Raw genomic sequence first — 18567 nt, forward strand, 5'->3', positions numbered from 1 at the left:
CAAACTGCAGTACCTATTTTTGGCCACGAGATGGCAGCAAGAAAAGTTAAAAATTATTTTCCCACGGTCTACTATCAGCTTTTAGATGTTAATTCTTCATTAAAATAATTTGTCTTGGTCCAATGTATTTTTAATACTAACAATTACCACACAAAGCTGCTAGTAGACCGTGGGAAAATTATTTTTCTATTTTCTTGCTGCCATCTCGTGGCCAAACGTAGGTACTGCAATTTCGGCAAAAAATCATTTAATTATTTTCAAACTGCAGTACTAAATTTTGCCACAAGACGGCAGTATAAAGAGCGAAAAAACATTATTTTACTAAACAAAAACAGATTTTTTAACGCAATAAAGCAATTTTAATATTGTTTCACTTTCCAAAGAAGTTTTCATCAATAATTACTATATAAAGCAGCCACAGGACCGTGGAAAAATCATCAATTTAATGTTAAAATTGCAATTATGGGGAAAAATGATAATCTGAATATTCTCATAAGGCCAGCAGAAGGTAGTATGTAAAATTAACAACTATTTTCCTTGTACTGGTTTGTAATTCTGCTGAGGCCCCATGGGATTAATAATTTGCCCCATCTTGCTCTCCATAAAGGCAAGAACAAGCTTGGGGGTCACAGTGAAGAGACTGCTACCTTGAGGCCCCCAGGGTTTTCAGGTCTTGTTCAAAAGCCTGTGGACATGTGGCTATTCTGCCAATTCTGAGCATGAACTGTCGACCTTCTGATCACAGCCACAGAGTCTTAGTCTGCTGAGCTACACACTCATTATATGTATTTCACTCTTCTGACCCTTATTTTTAAGTTGTTGTAGTGTGTCCATCATATGTAAGAGGGCCTGCCCATCAGAGTAATGTACATCCTGTGACATGCATTGACTATGAAGAGAAACTGAAACACGGTGTATTAGGCTGTCAATGAGTACTGGACTAGGGCGAAAATCTGTCTGATAATCTACCTATTAACTGGAAGAGTACAAACTGGAGACGGATCCCCTAATACAGAGGGATTGGCGTCTGTGCCACATCCAGAACTATTCAGTGTAGGAGTCTGGTGGTTCTACTGGATACTGACAAGTACCCAGCCCCTTTGTTCCCTCTGATAATCATCAGTCCTCCTCTGAATGCCTTCACCACTCTATTCCTGAATAGGTTCACATTTAAATATGCTAGCAAGATCAAGGTATTGGGATAACCGTTAGGGTCGCTGTTCAGAGAGTTGCAGTGAAAACCATCATACACAGCGGCCTTTTCTGGATAAGATTACCTCCCTCTGATCTAACGGGTCAAAATCAAAGCAAGGTGCATTGCAATGTCTGACACCCAGCACACTACAGCATATAAAATACAGGTATCCATCGCCTTCCGCATTTGGAACCAGGACCACTTGTTGCAAGTCAATTTGGGCGTATCTCAAGTTATACGAGAGAGGCAAGGCATTAAGGACAGTATACACAGTACTGAAATAATAATGTACATATTAAACCACAGCACTTAATAAACAGATACTGCACTTACATTTCACGAAAAAAATAAAGCACAGATTGCACTAAGAAATCCAAAGATGCATGTGCTAGCAAACAGTGGGAGCTGAGGAAGAAGCAGTGGTGAAATACTTTATTGCACAGTACAGTAAGTTTCTTTTTATACAATGAAATAGCATACAGGGGGTGGCATGGTGGTGCAGTGGATAGCACTGTTGCCTCACACCTCTGGGACCCGGGTTCGAGTCTCTGCTATGATCATTCACAGGTAAACATTCACCTTTGATAGATTAAGTTTATAGCCCGAGATTAACCCAAAATTTTGTGACTGTGTAAGGACCTTATTAATACTTAAAAGAGGGTCTGAAATATAGAGTAACATATCATCTGCATAAAGTGATAGCTTATGTTCAATTCCCTGCCTGTTTATTCCTTGTATCTTGGGTGCAGCTTTTAGGGCCAGGGATAGTGGTTCTATTGCCAGTATAAATAAAAGTGGGCTAAGTGGGCAACCCTGCCTCATACCCCTAGATAAAGGAAAAGTTTTTGAGCGCAGCTGATTTGTAATAACCGATGCTTTTGGAGAGGAATATAGGAGCTGAATCCATTGAATAAATATTTTACCAACGCTGAATTGTTACAACACAAAAAAGACATAATCCCACTCTACTCGATCGAAAGCTTTCTCTGCATCCAATGAAATCACAACCTCTGCAGTCTAATTAGATGAAGGACCACACATGATACATTGAAGGTGTCTCACATTAGAAAATAGCTGTTGCCCTCCAATAAAACCTGTTTGGTCAGCTGAGATCGCGTCTGGCAATGGTATCTCTAATCGAGTAGCTAACAGTTTTGCCAGTATTTAACATCTGAGTTTAGCAGTCACACTGGCTGATGCAATCCACATATTGAGGCATCTTTACCAGGTTTCAACAAAATGGTAATTGAAGCTTCAGTAAGAGAATCTGGCAACTGACCTTGGGATAGGGCATGGTTAAACATATCAAGCAGAAGTGGGGCCAATTTATTAGAAAACTTCTTATAAAAGTCAGTAGAGAAACCATCCGGTGCTGGAGCTTTTCTACTTTGCATAGCAAAAATAGCCTCCTTATTTTGTCAAGCCCAAGGGGCTGCTGCAACTTCTCCCTCTGGGCCAATGAAATGGAGGGGATCTCCAATTTGTTGAAAAAAATCTATGAAAAGTGATTTATTCTGAAGTGATTCTGACTTGTATAAATTAAAATAATAACTTTTAAAGATGTCGTTTATTTTTAGAGGATCTGCAGTCTGTACACTTGATGGGTCCTCGATTTGTGATATAAGTTGTACAGCTGATTTGATAGTTTTATAGTTTTCATAGTTTTAGGCCGTCTTTGCCTCACAACAGAAACAATTTCTTAAATTTCACAGGCCATTTATTGCAGTGTAGTCCGTTTATTAATGAAATTGGAATTTTGTCTAAATATAAGAAAATTATACTTGCTCAGATTTTTATTTTTGTAGTGAAGTCAAGATAAGTCACTTCAGCTTTCATAATCACTGCTCCCCCTGGTGGATGAATAAATCATTGCAAGTACTTTACACACAGAGAGGCAAGTGGCGGATCATGCCGGCCTCCTTGTTCATTACATCATGGTGGGGGATCTCATTATAGTCAAGGTCCCACCCAGGACCCAGCAGGGGCCAGCCAAGGACCAGCCAAGGACCAGCCAAGGACCAGCCAAGAACCAGCCAAGGACCAGCCAAGGACCAGCCAAGAACCAGCCAAGGACCAGCCAAGGACCAGCCAAGGCCCCATCATGGAAACAGGGGAAAATTCAAGTGGCTACATCTGTAAATTCACAACTAGCCGCACACCTGTCACTGATTTGTATGTGCAGCTACATCCAACATACCATTCTCACCTTCTGGATGATTATATAAAACAGATGTAGTGTGACAGTCAGCTACAAACAAAGTTCTCTTTCATATCGAAAAAACTTCATGATAAAAACTTCAATTTAATAATTTTATGATTATATTAGTCAAAGTGTCCAGGTCCCTTGGCTGCCAAACAAGCATAACTCACTAGCCCTCCAGCAGAATGCTTGATGGTTGGTACTGCAGGAGGTGCTTGTGATTTTCACCAAACATCACATTGTGTCCCCTGACCTGAACCCCATTGAAAACCTGTGGGCCTGAAGAGGAGAGTGCACAAGAGAGGGCCTCGGACCCTGGATGATCTGGAGAGATTCTCTAAAGAGGAATGGACTCAGATGTCCTGCTTGGTTTTCTCCTACCTTATAGGAGGAGACTCAGTGCTGTTATACTGGCAAAGGGAAGGTGTACAAAGTATTAAAAGCAGGGCTGCCAATAATCGTAGCACATGATTTTTGTTGAAAATAATTATTTCTTGATGTTTTTCTTTCAACAAATTTATTTTAAGGAAAGGCTGCATTTTTTCAGTGTGATGTGAAACTACTTCACCAAAAGGTGGTTTTTTACGAACCCTTTTTACAAATCTCTAGAAGGATGGTGTACGTGTTGTACCTGTGACTTCTTTTATATAGAGCTATTTTAAATTAGGACGATGTCAGAAATGTGATTCTTTATGAATACCCATTAAAATTACTTTGCACTTAAACTGAACAAGCAATTCAGTGACATGTTCTCCTCCTGGTATTCGTAGAAGCTCTCCTCTGAGAGAGTGGAAGAACCAATTAAAGAGGTCTGTTTTTGAATACAAACCAGACAAAACTGAAAGACAAAGGGCCATAGAGCCTCCACAAACTCAGTTTAATTATTCCACACCCACATAAACTCATTTGAGAATAACTTGATGGACACTGTTCACCGCATGAAGCCCATCATACACATTCTGACAACATGACACAGACGAATTGCTCTAGGGAATCATCTTCTCATATTTACTTTGTTTCCAGGCTATTTTTGCTTTATATGCACTCGAGTGGTTTCAATCAAAAACCAGCTGGCGTCTTTTTGATCGTAGGGTCTCCATTGTGAGAGGAGTTTAATATGTCTTTGTATGGCCCCTATCTGAGTGTGATAAGGTGACATCATTTAATGAACACGTGAACTGAAAGCAGCCCAGAACTATTGCGCACAATAAGAAGACCAAAAGCTCTACAGAAAGTGTGTGTAACTCTCCGGTGGAAGGGGACAATATTGATTCTGCCTGTGTGGCACCGTAAATATGCCCATGTAGTAACATTATTTACTTCATTTTCATTTGATCCTGTAATACATTGATCAGTCCAAACCTGAAGAAATATATATATTCTTGCCAAGAGGCCGAGCGGGAAATGCAGAGAAATCCGTAGGCGTCTGTGTGAATGGGACATGGACCATGAATTTGTCAGCAAGATAAAAAAAAAAAAACCAGGTAACCCCGAGATGAGGAAGCAAGGCCCACTGCCAGCTCTGGACAAAGTGTGCAGACCAAAGTCCAGCCAGAGATACTACTCTGCCAGGGTCAGCCAATGGGTCACGGGCTGGGGAGGGCAGGAGATGACCCCAGCGGGCTGCCCGGGTCTTTAGGTATTCTGCAATACAATATGTCTGCATAAACTAATCAGTGTGGCTTGTTTTCTTATATATATGCATTTTGCAAGGCTTACAGTTTCCAGAGTTTGCAGAGCAGAAAATTACTCAATCTTCTTTTTATCCCTACTTAAAATATTGAATTATTGACTTATGATGGAAAATGTAAAACTTGACATTGCCTGTGAGTGAAAGCAAGCTGAGCTTGAACAGGAGTGATCTGTGATACAAAGAGCATGTACGCTTCCTTACAAAGGAATAACCCATACAGTGTTCTGTGGGCTGGCCTTCCGGTGTTCAGAACACATTGGCAATAATGGCTGCTTCCCGTGTAAGATTAATTTGGGAAAGGTGATAGCTTCATTAACATGGTCTCTTCTTGTTGGGCTATCACACGATGTGACGCGAGAGATTAAATACGGAACAACTCAGAAGCGGCATGGATGTAAAAATAGGCTTTTCTTGTTCATGAGATCAAGGCTGATGAACATCTACATTTAGGTGAAATACATGTTTGATCACGCTGTGTGCCCTTGTAGATAAGTACATTTGAGTTGGAGCTGTTCTTCAGATAACAAGAAGACAAAGTACAAAAATGCTTTATCAGTCGAGAATAATGAATTTCACATTTTTAAATCTTTGCTGCTTCAACAGAAATATATCTATTGAACTATAAAGGGAACATAATGTACAGGCTTGAGCCATAAGACTGCCAGCTGTTGTCTTTGACGTGCAAATGCAGCATTATTAATACATTTACTGATTACAGTGTTATTCTGTGCCTTAGTAATGTCAATAGTTCCACATTTTTCAATGGACAAATTGTGCATGAAATTATGCTAATCTCTCTTCCTAGTCAGGGCTATGGGGATGTCTGAAACGTATCCTAGACAGCATAGGGCACAAGGCAGGGGACAGGATAGGATGGGATGGGATGGGATGGGATGGGATGGAATGGGATGGGATGGGATGGAATGGAATGGGTTGGGATGGGATAGGATAGGATAGGATAGGATAGGATAGGATGGGATGGGATGGGATGGGATGGGATGGGATGGGATGGGATGGGATGGGATGGGATGGGATAGGATAGGATGGGATGGGATGGGATGGGATGGGATGGGATGGGATGGGATGGGATGGGATAGGATGGGATGGGATGGGATAGAGTGTGGCTCAGCAAGTTAGGACCCTGTGTCTGTCAATGAGAGGCTGATAGTTTGAATCTCCAAGCCAGCAGACTGAAGCTGCACTTCGGTACTTGAGCAGGAACCTAAGCCCCAGCTGCAGGGATGCTGCTCGCTGGCTGACTCTATGCTGTGACCCCCAAGCTTCATCTTGTCTGTGTGGGTAGGCAAAAAAAAGATTCATAAATGAATAAAGTATGTCTATTCTAAATGGCCAGCTTCTCTTTTAACGACACTAAATGCCAACAGGAAGTACAGACCTGATGTTGATTATTCACGCTCATTAAGAGTCTAGCTGGCCAGTGCAAATTACTTTCAGTGCTGTGATTTACATGGTTACAGCTAAACATAAAGTGAAATTGGAAACAACGTAATATAATGACAGAAAGACACATTTTCAAATACCTCAAATAGAAAAATTATTAAATCTGTATTCAGGGTGAAAATAATGTATTTTTTCTTTATTGTTATTGACGAATGACATTGGCCAGGCATGCACTGCAGTGATGTGCCTATCAGAGGAACAGCTTTTTGGGTGGTATCAGTTTCATTTTTAATGAGTTGTTTTCAACAGATGGTTAGCTCTCTCTTCAATGCGTCATTTTTCTCCACAAAGCAAGGAGTTATTTTTCTGTATCAGTGGTTGGCATTATTGGTCTTGTTATTTTTTGTTTGTTTTGTTTTAAATTTCTTTAAAGATGTAATTCCATGATTAACTGGTAGTGCTGTGGTCGGGTTTTTGCCTGCCACGTTGGAGGGCAGTGTTCAGGGTACCGGTGTTTGTTCATTATTTTGGCTCCAGTCCATCTCAAAAGTTATTAGTGCTTGTTCTGTACTGGGAGGTATCCTTGCTTAGCCGGATAACCTGTTGGATTTTAGATAGTCTGGACTAAATGGATGATATCTTCGTCCACTTAAATGTAGCTATGACTACCATAAATCTGACAAGTTATCCAGCTAAGCAAGAAATCCTGCTTTGTGAAATACCGCCTACCAGTTACCAACTTTTGTTTCTGTCTATTACGCAACTTTATTAACCACAAGAGGATGGATTCATTGTGTTTCATTTTCCTGTTTGCTTTATGTTACTCCTAGACTCTCTCGAAAGACGTTCATAACACTGCCTCAGCACCACACCTGAAATAAAGTCCCAAAGCTTAAATATTAACACAGCATACATGATTTTAAGAAACTGATGTGTAAGTGCATATGTCTGTAAAGCACATCCTGGCCAGTGATGTGAATGGGAGAATAAAATGCTGCTTCACCCATAGCTGCTACATTTTAAAGTCAACTGATATACAGAGAGTGATATACACAAATAAAGGACAAAATGTTTGTTAAATATGATGTATGCACTGCACGGCCAAAAAAAATAGGTACCATTTGAATTTAAATCAGCAAGTACTTTTGAGCCAATGATCGGATCATTATTACAGCTCAGGAATAAAGTGAAGTCGGCTGAGCACCTGAATCTACTGAATGGTCAGGTTATTCCATCAATGGATTTTTTTCAGGAATGAACGTGTGTCTACTCATTTCAGTACACTAATTATGAAATATCTTTGCGCGTAAATGCTGTATTTAGTTTTGTAACACGGCCTTATGATGAAATGTGTATCAGACGCCCTGTGCAGTACTGCTACATTCACATTAAATAAACTGACGATAGTTGGTGTATAGTTATGGTAGCAGCGAATAACACGGAGCTTATGTGTCTATAGCACCTAATGTATGTGTCTGAGCATTTAATCTAATTACGATTTGCACACTTTAGGTATAAGTCATTCCCGTCCCTAGACAAAGAGACTGAGAATGACGTCCCTGAGGCTGACGTCAGTCTAGTGTGTCACTGGCTGACGCAAAGCACGAAAGATTAAGAAACAGGGACCGTAGTTAACCTTTGAGATTACCTTAATGGACGCTTTCATTCTCCATTTACTATGTGGAAAAATGGTATTTGTACGATAGTAAAATGCTGTGCGAGGTACGGTGGGACTGCTGTGGTGAGTTTAATTATTTTAATCATAAAAATTATTATCTAGTATAGAACTTATCGAAGGTCTGTGTGGTAGTTTAACTGCATTCTGCGATTTTGACAGAAGTTCATTATCATTCAGCAGCCTTCATTATTTCTGTTAAGTGATGGTTAAGCACATTACCCGGACCAAAATAAATGAACATGTTTGTGTGTCCGGCTGGACATAAAACCGAGATGATGCCAGGGTTCGGCCATCCTCACTCCACGACCCTTACACGGTTTGACATTCCCCGCCCCATGCACACACACCCATTCATCTTAAGCCAAATCGCCCTGCCCACCCTACTCGCCCCGCCCAGTGGTACTATCTCCGCCCTTTTCCACATTCGCCCCGCCCTATGCATATATACTCACGTTCATCTTTGGTCCAGCTCACGGCGAATTCCTTGGGCAGGCGACGTGTATGATGATGCGAGTAGCCATGTGGCGCGTCCTGTAGCCGCCTGTTCTCACGGTCCAGACGGCCTGTAAGGGGAGAAGGTGGCTTAATACGCAGAAGGGACTGCGCAGCCCAGTAAAGTTGTTTCGTGGCAGCTTTTTCCAGAACTGTCCACGTCCGGAGAAAATTGCATCCACGTGAAATATGTCGCCGGTCGTTTTCTGTCGTATGGAAAAGGTAAGTCAAATGAATGAGTGCATGTGCTTGTATTATTCGAAATGTATGCAGTTCTCCATTATTGTTCTAATTATTAGACGGAGTGGTAATGCGTGTCACACATCTTTCCTTCGTAAGATCTGAAAATACTATCTTTCTTACGATGGAGAGCCGCAATGCGACCAATATAAGGGTCATATGTTAATATGCGTAGGTGCAGTAGTCGAGAGGAAAGAGCTGAAGACAGTTATATTTCTAGACGTCGTAGGGCCACCTTTTATAAAGCAGGAGTTCGGCTTGAGTGCTGATCCGCCGCAGTAACGCTGCGATGTCAGAGTAAAAGCCTGAATGTTATTTACCCTAATTATCTGGCAAACTGCCTCCTTCTTTGATGCATATTCCATGTCTAGCAAGATGACTTCGTTATAGATGGCAGCACACTGAACCGATGTCCACCTGAATGTAAGCCTGAATTTGTTATTAATGCAGCGTTGGAAAATTCTTATCACGTATATAGTGTAAGTATGTAAGTATATATGTAAGCATCGTTATTTCGTCTAACTGCTCGGGACCATGTGTCAGTTTATGTTCTGGACTATTTTATTTGTTGGACTTATCAAATCTAATATGATCGACTCGGATTATGAATCGTCTTTGACGGTGTATCTTACTCAAGATACGTGTGTTTTTTCATCTGCTGTGAATGATCCTGTATGGGACACAATCCTATTTCCGAGTGACCCCTTATATGAATGAGGTTCCCGTACCCACGTGTCGGTTAATGGCGTTGAAAGAACAGCCACGTCTCCCCTAACAATCTTGTTTCTCCATCTTTACACTAATGGTGGCTGATCAGTTTAGAAAATCACTCGGGAGAGAGAGGAAGGTCTCGGTTGAAAGTCTCCCGGCGCTGCAAGGTGGACCCGGATCTTTTATCCGCATCGCACCCCCACCCGCGCCTCCAGTGCCTGTCCGATGAGGAATTCCGCTTCCTTAAAATACGTCCATTAAGGCTGGCGAATAAAACATCAGATTGTTACGTTTTTAAACAAAGATCAATAAGTTCCCCTCAAGTTATCTTACTTTGCCTAAGACGTTGCATTAAGCAAATGATGTGCCGATTGTTTTTAGGAAGCCCAAAATATTAAAGAAAAACTTTATGATGAGATTTCCTTTCATCTTATGTTGCAAAAAGCCCTAAATTTAGACGCTGCTCAATTGTCCTGCTATTATAATGTACTTTTTAACCTTTTGTATATTAGTCACCAAGTTTTTATTTATTTATATAGTTTTCAGTTCTGCTGCTTGTCTTGGGTGGAGTTTTATGGCTTAAAAACTGGTTCACCTTCTCATCAAATGTTGACTTGGTATAATTACATAAAGTTTGTTCTTTTCACACATTGGCGCTATGGGCACAAGAATTAAAGAAGAAGAATCCTAGGAATGAAATTGGCCTCGACCATATTAGTGATGATGATGGTCTTTTAATACTGCCTGGTGTAACAGCATAACTGTTGGATGGTTTCTCAAAACTGCAGAACATATGCCACCCCATAACACACACTGAACTACTAACACACTCCACATGCAAAGCATGAGTCAGCATGTGCATGTGTGAACCACATGACCAACAACAACAAACGTGTCCTGAAATCATCCTCACCCAGGGCAATAAAAGCCCCTATTTTTGAATTGTTTCGCAATTTGCTTCCCGATTGCGTAAGTTCCTCCGGTTGTGTGCATTTGGCTTTCATTCCCAACATGTCCAGCCCACTAAGGTATCAGTCCAGCAATCCAGAACACTCTACTTATTTAGAGGTCTTTAAAATTTTTACTCACCTCTCTGCTTTGGTCCAGCTGTTGACCTCAAGGCAGTACACTGTGATGCATTTGGCTGCGGTGCATGTTTCTGTGCAGCTTCATGTCCTGGACAGGAATGTGTGTACTGGCCTGATTTATTGTAGACTGTTAGCATGGTTAGTTGTGTAGCTTATAATGCTAATTTGTCCCAGTTCTTATGATGTGGCTGTTACATTAATGAGACCCGTTTCCAAAATGTTCAGCCACTGTCCTCTGCATTGGTGTGGTTGTGGTTTCATGTACTTCAGAAATGGGGAAAGTTGTAGAAGTACCCTCCTGGATCCAGCAGTGATGGGGAACCCCCCCCCCCCCCCCCCCCACTCTTCCATCATGGCATTTGAAGGAATATTTTGTACTGTCTGCCCCAAATGCGTCCGTGGTGATTTAGGATAACTTGTGGCTTTGTGTATCTTATTGTAGCAGAATGGAGTCTTTGAGAGTTTGAGTACGTCCTGCAGTTGGGATTGGGCTTCTTATTGGCCTACCATTCTAGGAATTTGAAAGGAATGTAATGGTTTCTGCTAAATAAGGGCGCTGCCTTATGAGAAGTAGGATACCCACAGAAAAACTCCATTTGTGATGGAAATGTGTGCCGGACACAATCACTGTTTAAAGATCTTTAACTTTATTTTTGATTTTCTTCAGGTTATGATGCACGATCTCTGCAGAAAAAAATCCCCTCTATGACCAACGGGATCTTGTGCGCCTGACCACACTCGATTCTGTCCTGGAAGTGTGTGCTACACCCGAGCCTTAAGCTGTGTTCCTCCATCCACTTGTTTTACTCATCAGGAACATCTTGTGATTCATCTGTCGCACTCTTATTCTTTTGGTAAATGTAATTAATGGTTGTGACGAATTGCTGAATGTACTCTGCGTGCTGTTTCAGTGAACCTTAAGTTAATTAGACAAAGAGTCGACCAGTCAGCCAAAATGTAACCAAAATATGCTTGTTTTCACTCATCCTTAGGGCTTAGTACAAAAGGCTCACAAAAATGATCCCCAATGGATATTTGATATTTGAGGACGACAGCTTCCTTGATTCCACCGTGGCGAAGATGAACACACTTCGGAAGAGTGGCCAGTTCTGTGACGTAAGGCTGCAGGTATGAAATCTCCTTAAACTGTAATGATATCTCTTTTTAAAAATGCTATTGATTTTTGGAAGAACCAAGAATGGTTTTTAGGGAATGTGGTGTTTTGGATATTCCGTGACGGTTTTAATGTCCCCCGGAAGTATGATGTATTTGGACCTACCATGCAACTGGTGGATCCTTTAAGGACACTTTCTGTTTCTAGACATAAGTTTTACGGGGCTAGTAGGCAGTGCTGCTTAGCTTTTCCTCACATTCCCCAGGTTTCACATAGAACATCCAAAACAACACACACACACGTACACATACACACACACATACATACACACGCACACACACACATACATACACACGCACACACACACACACATTTGTATTCATATCTTTGTGGGGACTGTCCATTCATTTCTATAAGAGAAACCCTAGTCCCAGCAATGACAACCCTAACCCCCACCCAGCCCCAACCAAACAAAATACAAGACTTTTGGAATTTTTACTTTTTTGATTGCATTCATAGATTTTTAAAAAAATGAGGTTGTGGGAACTGAAAAAATGGTCCTCACCTTCAAAGTCACAGGTTTCTATCACATTTTGGGGACCAAATCTCTCCATACTGTGATATATTCATACACACACCGCTGACTGTTTTGTCACTCTACGGACAGGTCTGCGGCCGTGAGCTAATGGCCCATCGTGCCGTTTTGGCTTGCTGCAGCCCGTACTTGTTCGAGTTCTTCAGTAGCAGTACTGAACCCAGTGGGGTCGCTCACGTGACCTTTGAGGACCTGGAGCCTGAGGCGGTGGAGATTCTGCTCAATTACGCCTACACAGCCCAGTAAGTCTGACTGCAGGTGCCAGGTATCAGGCCCAGTTTTGGTGTCTCCTGTCAGTTGAGCTGTTTGTGGAGGTGGGTTAAGTGTGGACCTGTTCTCACCTTCTGCTCAGGCTGAAGGCTGAAAAGGAGCAGGTTAGAGATGTCTACTCCGCTGCGAAAAGGTTAAAGATGGAAAGGGTGAAACAGGTATGACTCATTTTCGTCTCTAGCTGTCAGATAATCCTTTACATTATGCCGGCTTTGCGGTGCTTCATTCAGATGTTTCAAATGTGCTTCATTAGTACTTGATGACTAGTGATTTTTTTTATGAATGTTCTGTCTCTGGTCAAATCATGGGTGTTCAGCTGTAGAGTCACCTGCCACCCTCTTTCAGATTTGTGGGACCTACCTGTTGTCCAGGATGGACTGCCGCAGCGCAATCTCCAATCGCATCTTCGCCAGCTGCATGGGAGATGGCCACCTCTTGAGCAAGATCGATGGGTACATCCAAGAACACCTGATGGAGATTTCGGATCAGGAGGACTTCCTCAAACTTCCCCGACTCAAGGTACTCCGACATCCTACACTGCTTGCGCAATACTCTGGAGTTATGTGCTCCGAGAGGGTTCATCCTGAAGCGTCTGCCCCATGTTTCATAGCTGGAGGTCATGCTGGAAGACAACCAGAGCCTGCCCAACAACGGTAAACTGTACTCCAAGCTGATCCGCTGGCTTCAGCGCACCTTGTTAGAGAACGGGGGACAGCTGGAGAGTCTGATGGAGGAGGTCAGTACCGAGCCCAGTGGCCCGTTCCATCACTGTCGTTTGTGGGGAGCTTGTGGGTGCATTTGACCCTAAGGCACTGTTCTGGTCTGGGATTGTTTTTTGTTTCTTTATTTTGAAGCTTTAGCCTAAAGAATGGCACCTACTGCACAATTTACAGACCTTTACGTGCCACATTTCCTGTCGGGGTTTGTCCAGGTGAGCAGAAACAGGCCCTTGTTCAGTCTCTGCTTTTCTGTTTGGACTCCAACAGGCTTCTGCTTGGCTGGAAAGCTAGAAGCATTTTAGTTTTTGTTTTTCCAAACCAATCCCTCTTCCAAATGGCCGCCACTTAACCTCCAGCATCTCCTAATTAACAAAGCTGCTTTTGCTTCACAGGGTATCGTGTGCTGTACGAGTGATTAATTCTAATGGCTCTTCCTCCTCGTTGATCTATCTTCCCATAGGTTTATTAACAGCAGCAGAATTTGCAAGACTGAAGAAAAGCAAGCCTGAATCCTCGAGGGTAATGAGTCCCATGAAAGCAGCCTCAGTTCTCGACCGTGGCACTGCCACCCTCCCGTCTGTTATCAGGAAGGCGGGCGGAGAAAGTAGTCAGTTAGCCCACCGCTGCGTATGTCCCTTACTGGCACGTGACCCCCGTTTCCTTAAACCCCTGGCGTTTGCGCTGTAAGTGCATTGTCTTATTTGAAATGCATGCATGCATGCTTTGGGATGCATTGATGCATTCAAAACATTCAGGTGGGGCAGGGAGTTTGAGCAAAAATTGAAGGAAATACCTCAAGAGCACCAGCTTCCTCCTCGCAACAAGATAAGGTTGTAAAGTGACACTTCATATGTGGAGCCACATTCGATTTCCTGTTCATCCAGCAAATTCACAACCTTGGCTACTGGGCAGTTGGGTTCCTGTTTGCCCCCCCTCCCTTTGCACGCATATCTTATCCGGGTGTGGTGTGCAAACGGACTTTCCTCCCAGTCCTTGGATTCCTGCAGTCTGTTTTACAGAGCTGTCTAATGCCGTTGAGTCATCAGTTACCTTTTGAGCCAGCTGGCTTCAGGATCATAGTTATTTTGACCTTCACACACTGAACAATGATTTAAAAGTTTGTGAGGATGCTGGGATGCAGCATGATGGTCCCGTTCTGTTGTACGGTGGGGTGCCTGAGATACTGAGGCTGGCTGGGATCCATATGAACAACAGTCCCTTTTCCAGCCAAGGGTCGTTCTGCTAGTGGCCCAATGCCATGTAATTTTTTTGTTTGCAAAACTTAAAGACCTTTTCCTTCAGAAACGCCTGATGCTTGCAGAAACCACGTCCTCCTCTTCCTCCTTCCCAGCCAGGGACCGGGGGAAGGTCTTTCCAGGTTCTTTGTTGCCATAGAGACAGCCACATGCAACGCACTTATACTGTTTTGCAGGTGCAAACTCTGCACTACTCCTCAGAGCACAGGCTGCATGACGGGAGTTTGTTTGAAGGGCAGACTGAGGTTTTTGGCAGCGACGACCACATCCAGTTTGTGCAGGTACAGAACCAGAGGGCGAGCATGCTGCTGTTGCTGTCTGTTGATTGAAATAGGGTTTGCTTGTGCCATGGTGCTGGTTCTGTTGGGTCCAGTTGGGTTTTATCGCCCTTGTGGGTCTGCAGAAGAGGCCTCCGCGGGAGAATGACCACTCACAGACGGGCCCTCGCTCCCCCACAAGTCTGTCTCCCGGGTCGATCAGTCATCTCAAGCATGAGTGGAAGTACATCGCCTCGGAGAGGACTTCCAGTAAGCGGGCGTTACCTTTGACATGCTGTTTGCGAGAGCTGACGCCGGACATGCGACAGTGGTGGACAAAGGCGATTGGCCATAGCCGCTTGTTCTCTCGCGCTTTAGACAATGCGTACCTGTGCCTGGCAGTGCTGGATGGGCTGCTGAGTGTCGTCATGCTACACGGCCACACCAGTCCCCAGGTCTCCCCCTCCGGCACCCCTTGCCTCCTGAAGAGCATGAGCTTCGAGTTGCAGCCGGAGGAGCTGAAGGACAGGCTGCTGCCACCCATGCACTATGCCCGCTGTGGCCTGGGCACCGCAGGGTTGAATGGAAGGCTTATTGCCGCAGGTAAACCTCTTAGTGTCATGGTGGTGGAGTTGTACCATGGGCCCTGACTTTTCTCAAATCCTGTTATGGTCTTGAGAGAGGGGGTGAGGCTGCCGGAAGACTTACTTGTGTTGTTGTATGTGCAGGTGGGTACAACAGGGAGGCATGCTTGCGGACGGTGGAGTGTTATGATCCTCTGACGGGGACTTGGTCCTTCCTGGCACCCATGCGAACGGCCAGGGCACGGTTCCAGATGGCGGTGCTGATGGTATGTCGTCTGCTCTTGGGATTTAGCTGGCTAGCTCAGAGGCTAATGGGTTAATGCCTTCAGCCAACTGCTGGATTCCTCCTCTTCTACCCGGTAGGGTCAGCTGTATGTTATGGGCGGCTCCAATGGTCACTCGGACGAGCTGAGCTGCGGAGAGATGTATGACCCTCAAACAGACGAGTGGACTCAAGTGGCGGAGCTCAGAACGAACCGATGTAACGCAGGTAAGCACAGGACCATCTCGGTGATGTGGGGGCCAACACAGGTGTTGTTGTTTTTTCACCATTTCGTCACTAATGTGGACTTGTGCTTCTAGGCGTTTGTGCTCTGGACAACAAGCTCTACGTCGTGGGAGGATCTGACCCCAGCGGGCAGATAAGCCTGAGTAACTCCGACGCCTTTGACCCTGTCACCAAGACCTGGACTAGCTGTGCTCCCCTCAACATCCGTGAGTCTGAAGTCTCACAAGAGGCTTGGCTGTTTCCTGGGGCATCGAACAGAACCAAACTTATCAAAGTCTTAACCCCTTCTAGGGAGACATCAGGCAGCTGTGTGCGAGCTGGGTAACTTCATGTACGTGGTCGGAGGAGCAGAATCCTGGAACTGCCTGAACACGGTAGAGCGTTACAACCCTGAAAACAACAGCTGGACCTTGATAGCCCCCATGAATGTGGCTCGGCGTGGGGCAGGAGTGGCTGCGTATGAAGGTGTGTAGGGGAGTGCATGCCGTTAAATAATGAATGACTTATGGTAGCTAATTGACTGAATTTGCTTAGTACTTATTGTTTTGGATCTCAGAAGGTAGAAGGTTTTCGGAAGGTCATTTTTTTGAGTTCATCTCCATAGGAAAGCTGTATGTGGTGGGCGGCTTTGACGGCTCCCATGCTTTGCGCTGCGTGGAGGTCTACGACCCAGCAAAGAACGAGTGGAAGGTGATGGGCGGCATGACGTCGGCTCGCAGCAACGCGGGTGTGGCTGTGCTGGGAGGCGCAGTTTGGGCGGTGGGCGGCTTCGACGGCAATGACTTCCTCAGTTCCATGGAAATGTACGACCCGGATGCCAACGAGTGGAGGCCCTGTGTAGATGCTCCTGATGTCATCTAAGCAGGCTTTGTGATGTTCTGCATGGGAATGTAAAGGGAGGCCTGGTGTGCTGGGAAGAACAACCAAAATCTATGAATACTGCATATTTTTGCTGTATATATATTTTTTCCTCACCTTTGTCTTGGAATACCAGTGCACCCCCCCTTCCTGGTATCCACAACAACAATGGCTTATGTTTCTCTAGCTTCTCTCCTCCATAATTTTACTTCACATGTGCATCTAATGCCTTAAGTATTATGGTCATTAACATTACAACAAATCCGATTCTCTTTACCACTTCTGTGCTATAGTTGGCCTTTTCTTGTATATACATTCTTTATACAGTGTTGTGCATATTACCAACTGATATAACCAGTGGCTGATGCCCATGATAAGTTGTCGTGTGAGTCTCTGCCAGTTTGAGCGCCATCCTCGCCCAAAGGCAGCACCATCCGCAGTCTTCAGCCCAGACTCGCCGCATGAACCCGAGGCCTTCGAGTGCTCAGATCTCACCATTAAGAAGCCGCTTTCGTTTTGTTACAGTGAGTTCTGTACCCCATTTGTTATGACGCATTTCTTAATAAAGCATTTGTACCTACACAGGGTGACTGGGATGTGTTGTAAAATAGGTTTTCTTTGGACACCCACCACAAGGCTTTTGCCAGCCAGTAGTATGTGTGAGTATTTACATGCCCAGTCAGCAGCACCAGGCTCAGTGCCCCCCCAGGCAGTACCCCTGCCTTGTGCCCTATGGTAACTGGGATAGATCCCAGCCCAACTCCTCATGATTCCTTACCAGATAAAAGGAAGGATGCTTTATTTATTTGTAAACATTGAGGCTTTTCCCTAGGCTAGAGTACTGCGTATTTCAGAAGTCGAAAAGGCTCAGTAGTAGATCTGGGTTGGGTCAAAGGTCAGTTTAGATTCAAAGACATTAACCTCCCCCATCAATCTGAAGTAGCAAATGGGAATTTGTCAGATAAAAAACCCTCGAAGGACACATCCAGGCCCATTCAAATTCCCAAGTCCTGGAAGACATTACTTTTTTTCCTAACAGTTTGATTTAAAACAGCTAAGATCTAACATGAATGCTCCTTTGTCTGAAAGGTCACAGAGTGGCAAATATACGTAGGGTTAAATTCAGGGGGGTGGGGGGGAGGCGCAATGTGGTTGTGGGACATTTCACAAAGCTGGGACTTTAGAGCTGGTGCCTGTGAGCCAGTAATAGGCACAGCTGGACATGACAGGAGGAAAAGCCACGTCAACCACAGACCCAGAGAATGACAGGTATTGAGGTAGGCGGAGTCTCGCAAGACAGACATAATCAATCAGTACAGGTTCCTGGGGTATGCCTGCATGAAACTGCCATAATGCGCACCCCCAACACACAAATCAAGTGGTTCGCCAGATATCCGACCCCAAGAATAAAATATTTTGGATATTCAACCTCACAGGTGAATATCTTGGGTGAGGCAAACTTTCTGAACCCTGTGCTTTGGTCAAATTTAGCCTGCGTGAACCTGAACTGGCAGTCGACCATAGAAAAGTCTACAATTACAGGTGACTTGGCAGCACTCAAGTTACAACACAGAGCAACGCAAGAGCATTAGTTACAGGAGCAGGATTACAGGATAGCATTAGTACAAAGTGTAGACACACAAAGTACACACGCAACACATCAAATATTACTTTACTGGACATACCCACATACATAGAGAGAAACGGG

General features: G+C 44.0%; 1 protein-coding gene across 2 annotated transcripts; it reads left to right on the forward strand.

The window, feature by feature from the left end:
* Positions 1-8620: 8620 nt before the first annotated feature.
* ivns1abpa (influenza virus NS1A binding protein a) lies at positions 8621-17441 on the forward strand. Of its 2 annotated transcripts, none has more exons than XM_048975989.1 (15): positions 8621-8881; positions 11366-11552; positions 11691-11826; positions 12480-12649; positions 12760-12835; positions 13023-13196; positions 13288-13413; positions 14829-14933; positions 15056-15179; positions 15288-15512; positions 15638-15759; positions 15857-15983; positions 16076-16207; positions 16293-16466; positions 16606-17441. In XM_048975989.1, the coding sequence occupies exons 3-15, from the start codon at positions 11716-11718 to the stop codon at positions 16860-16862; spliced, it is 1923 nt and encodes a 640-aa protein (XP_048831946.1). In that variant the 5' UTR covers positions 8621-8881; positions 11366-11552; positions 11691-11715; the 3' UTR covers positions 16863-17441. The 2 variants fall into 2 exon arrangements, with proteins under 2 accessions (XP_048831946.1, XP_048831947.1); XM_048975990.1 differs by having other exon boundaries at positions 15312-15512.
* The last annotated feature ends 1126 nt before the right edge of the window (positions 17442-18567 follow it).

The sequence above is a fragment of the Brienomyrus brachyistius genome, chromosome 15 (assembly GCF_023856365.1).
Source record: "Brienomyrus brachyistius isolate T26 chromosome 15, BBRACH_0.4, whole genome shotgun sequence".
Lineage (NCBI taxonomy): Eukaryota > Metazoa > Chordata > Actinopteri > Osteoglossiformes > Mormyridae > Brienomyrus > Brienomyrus brachyistius.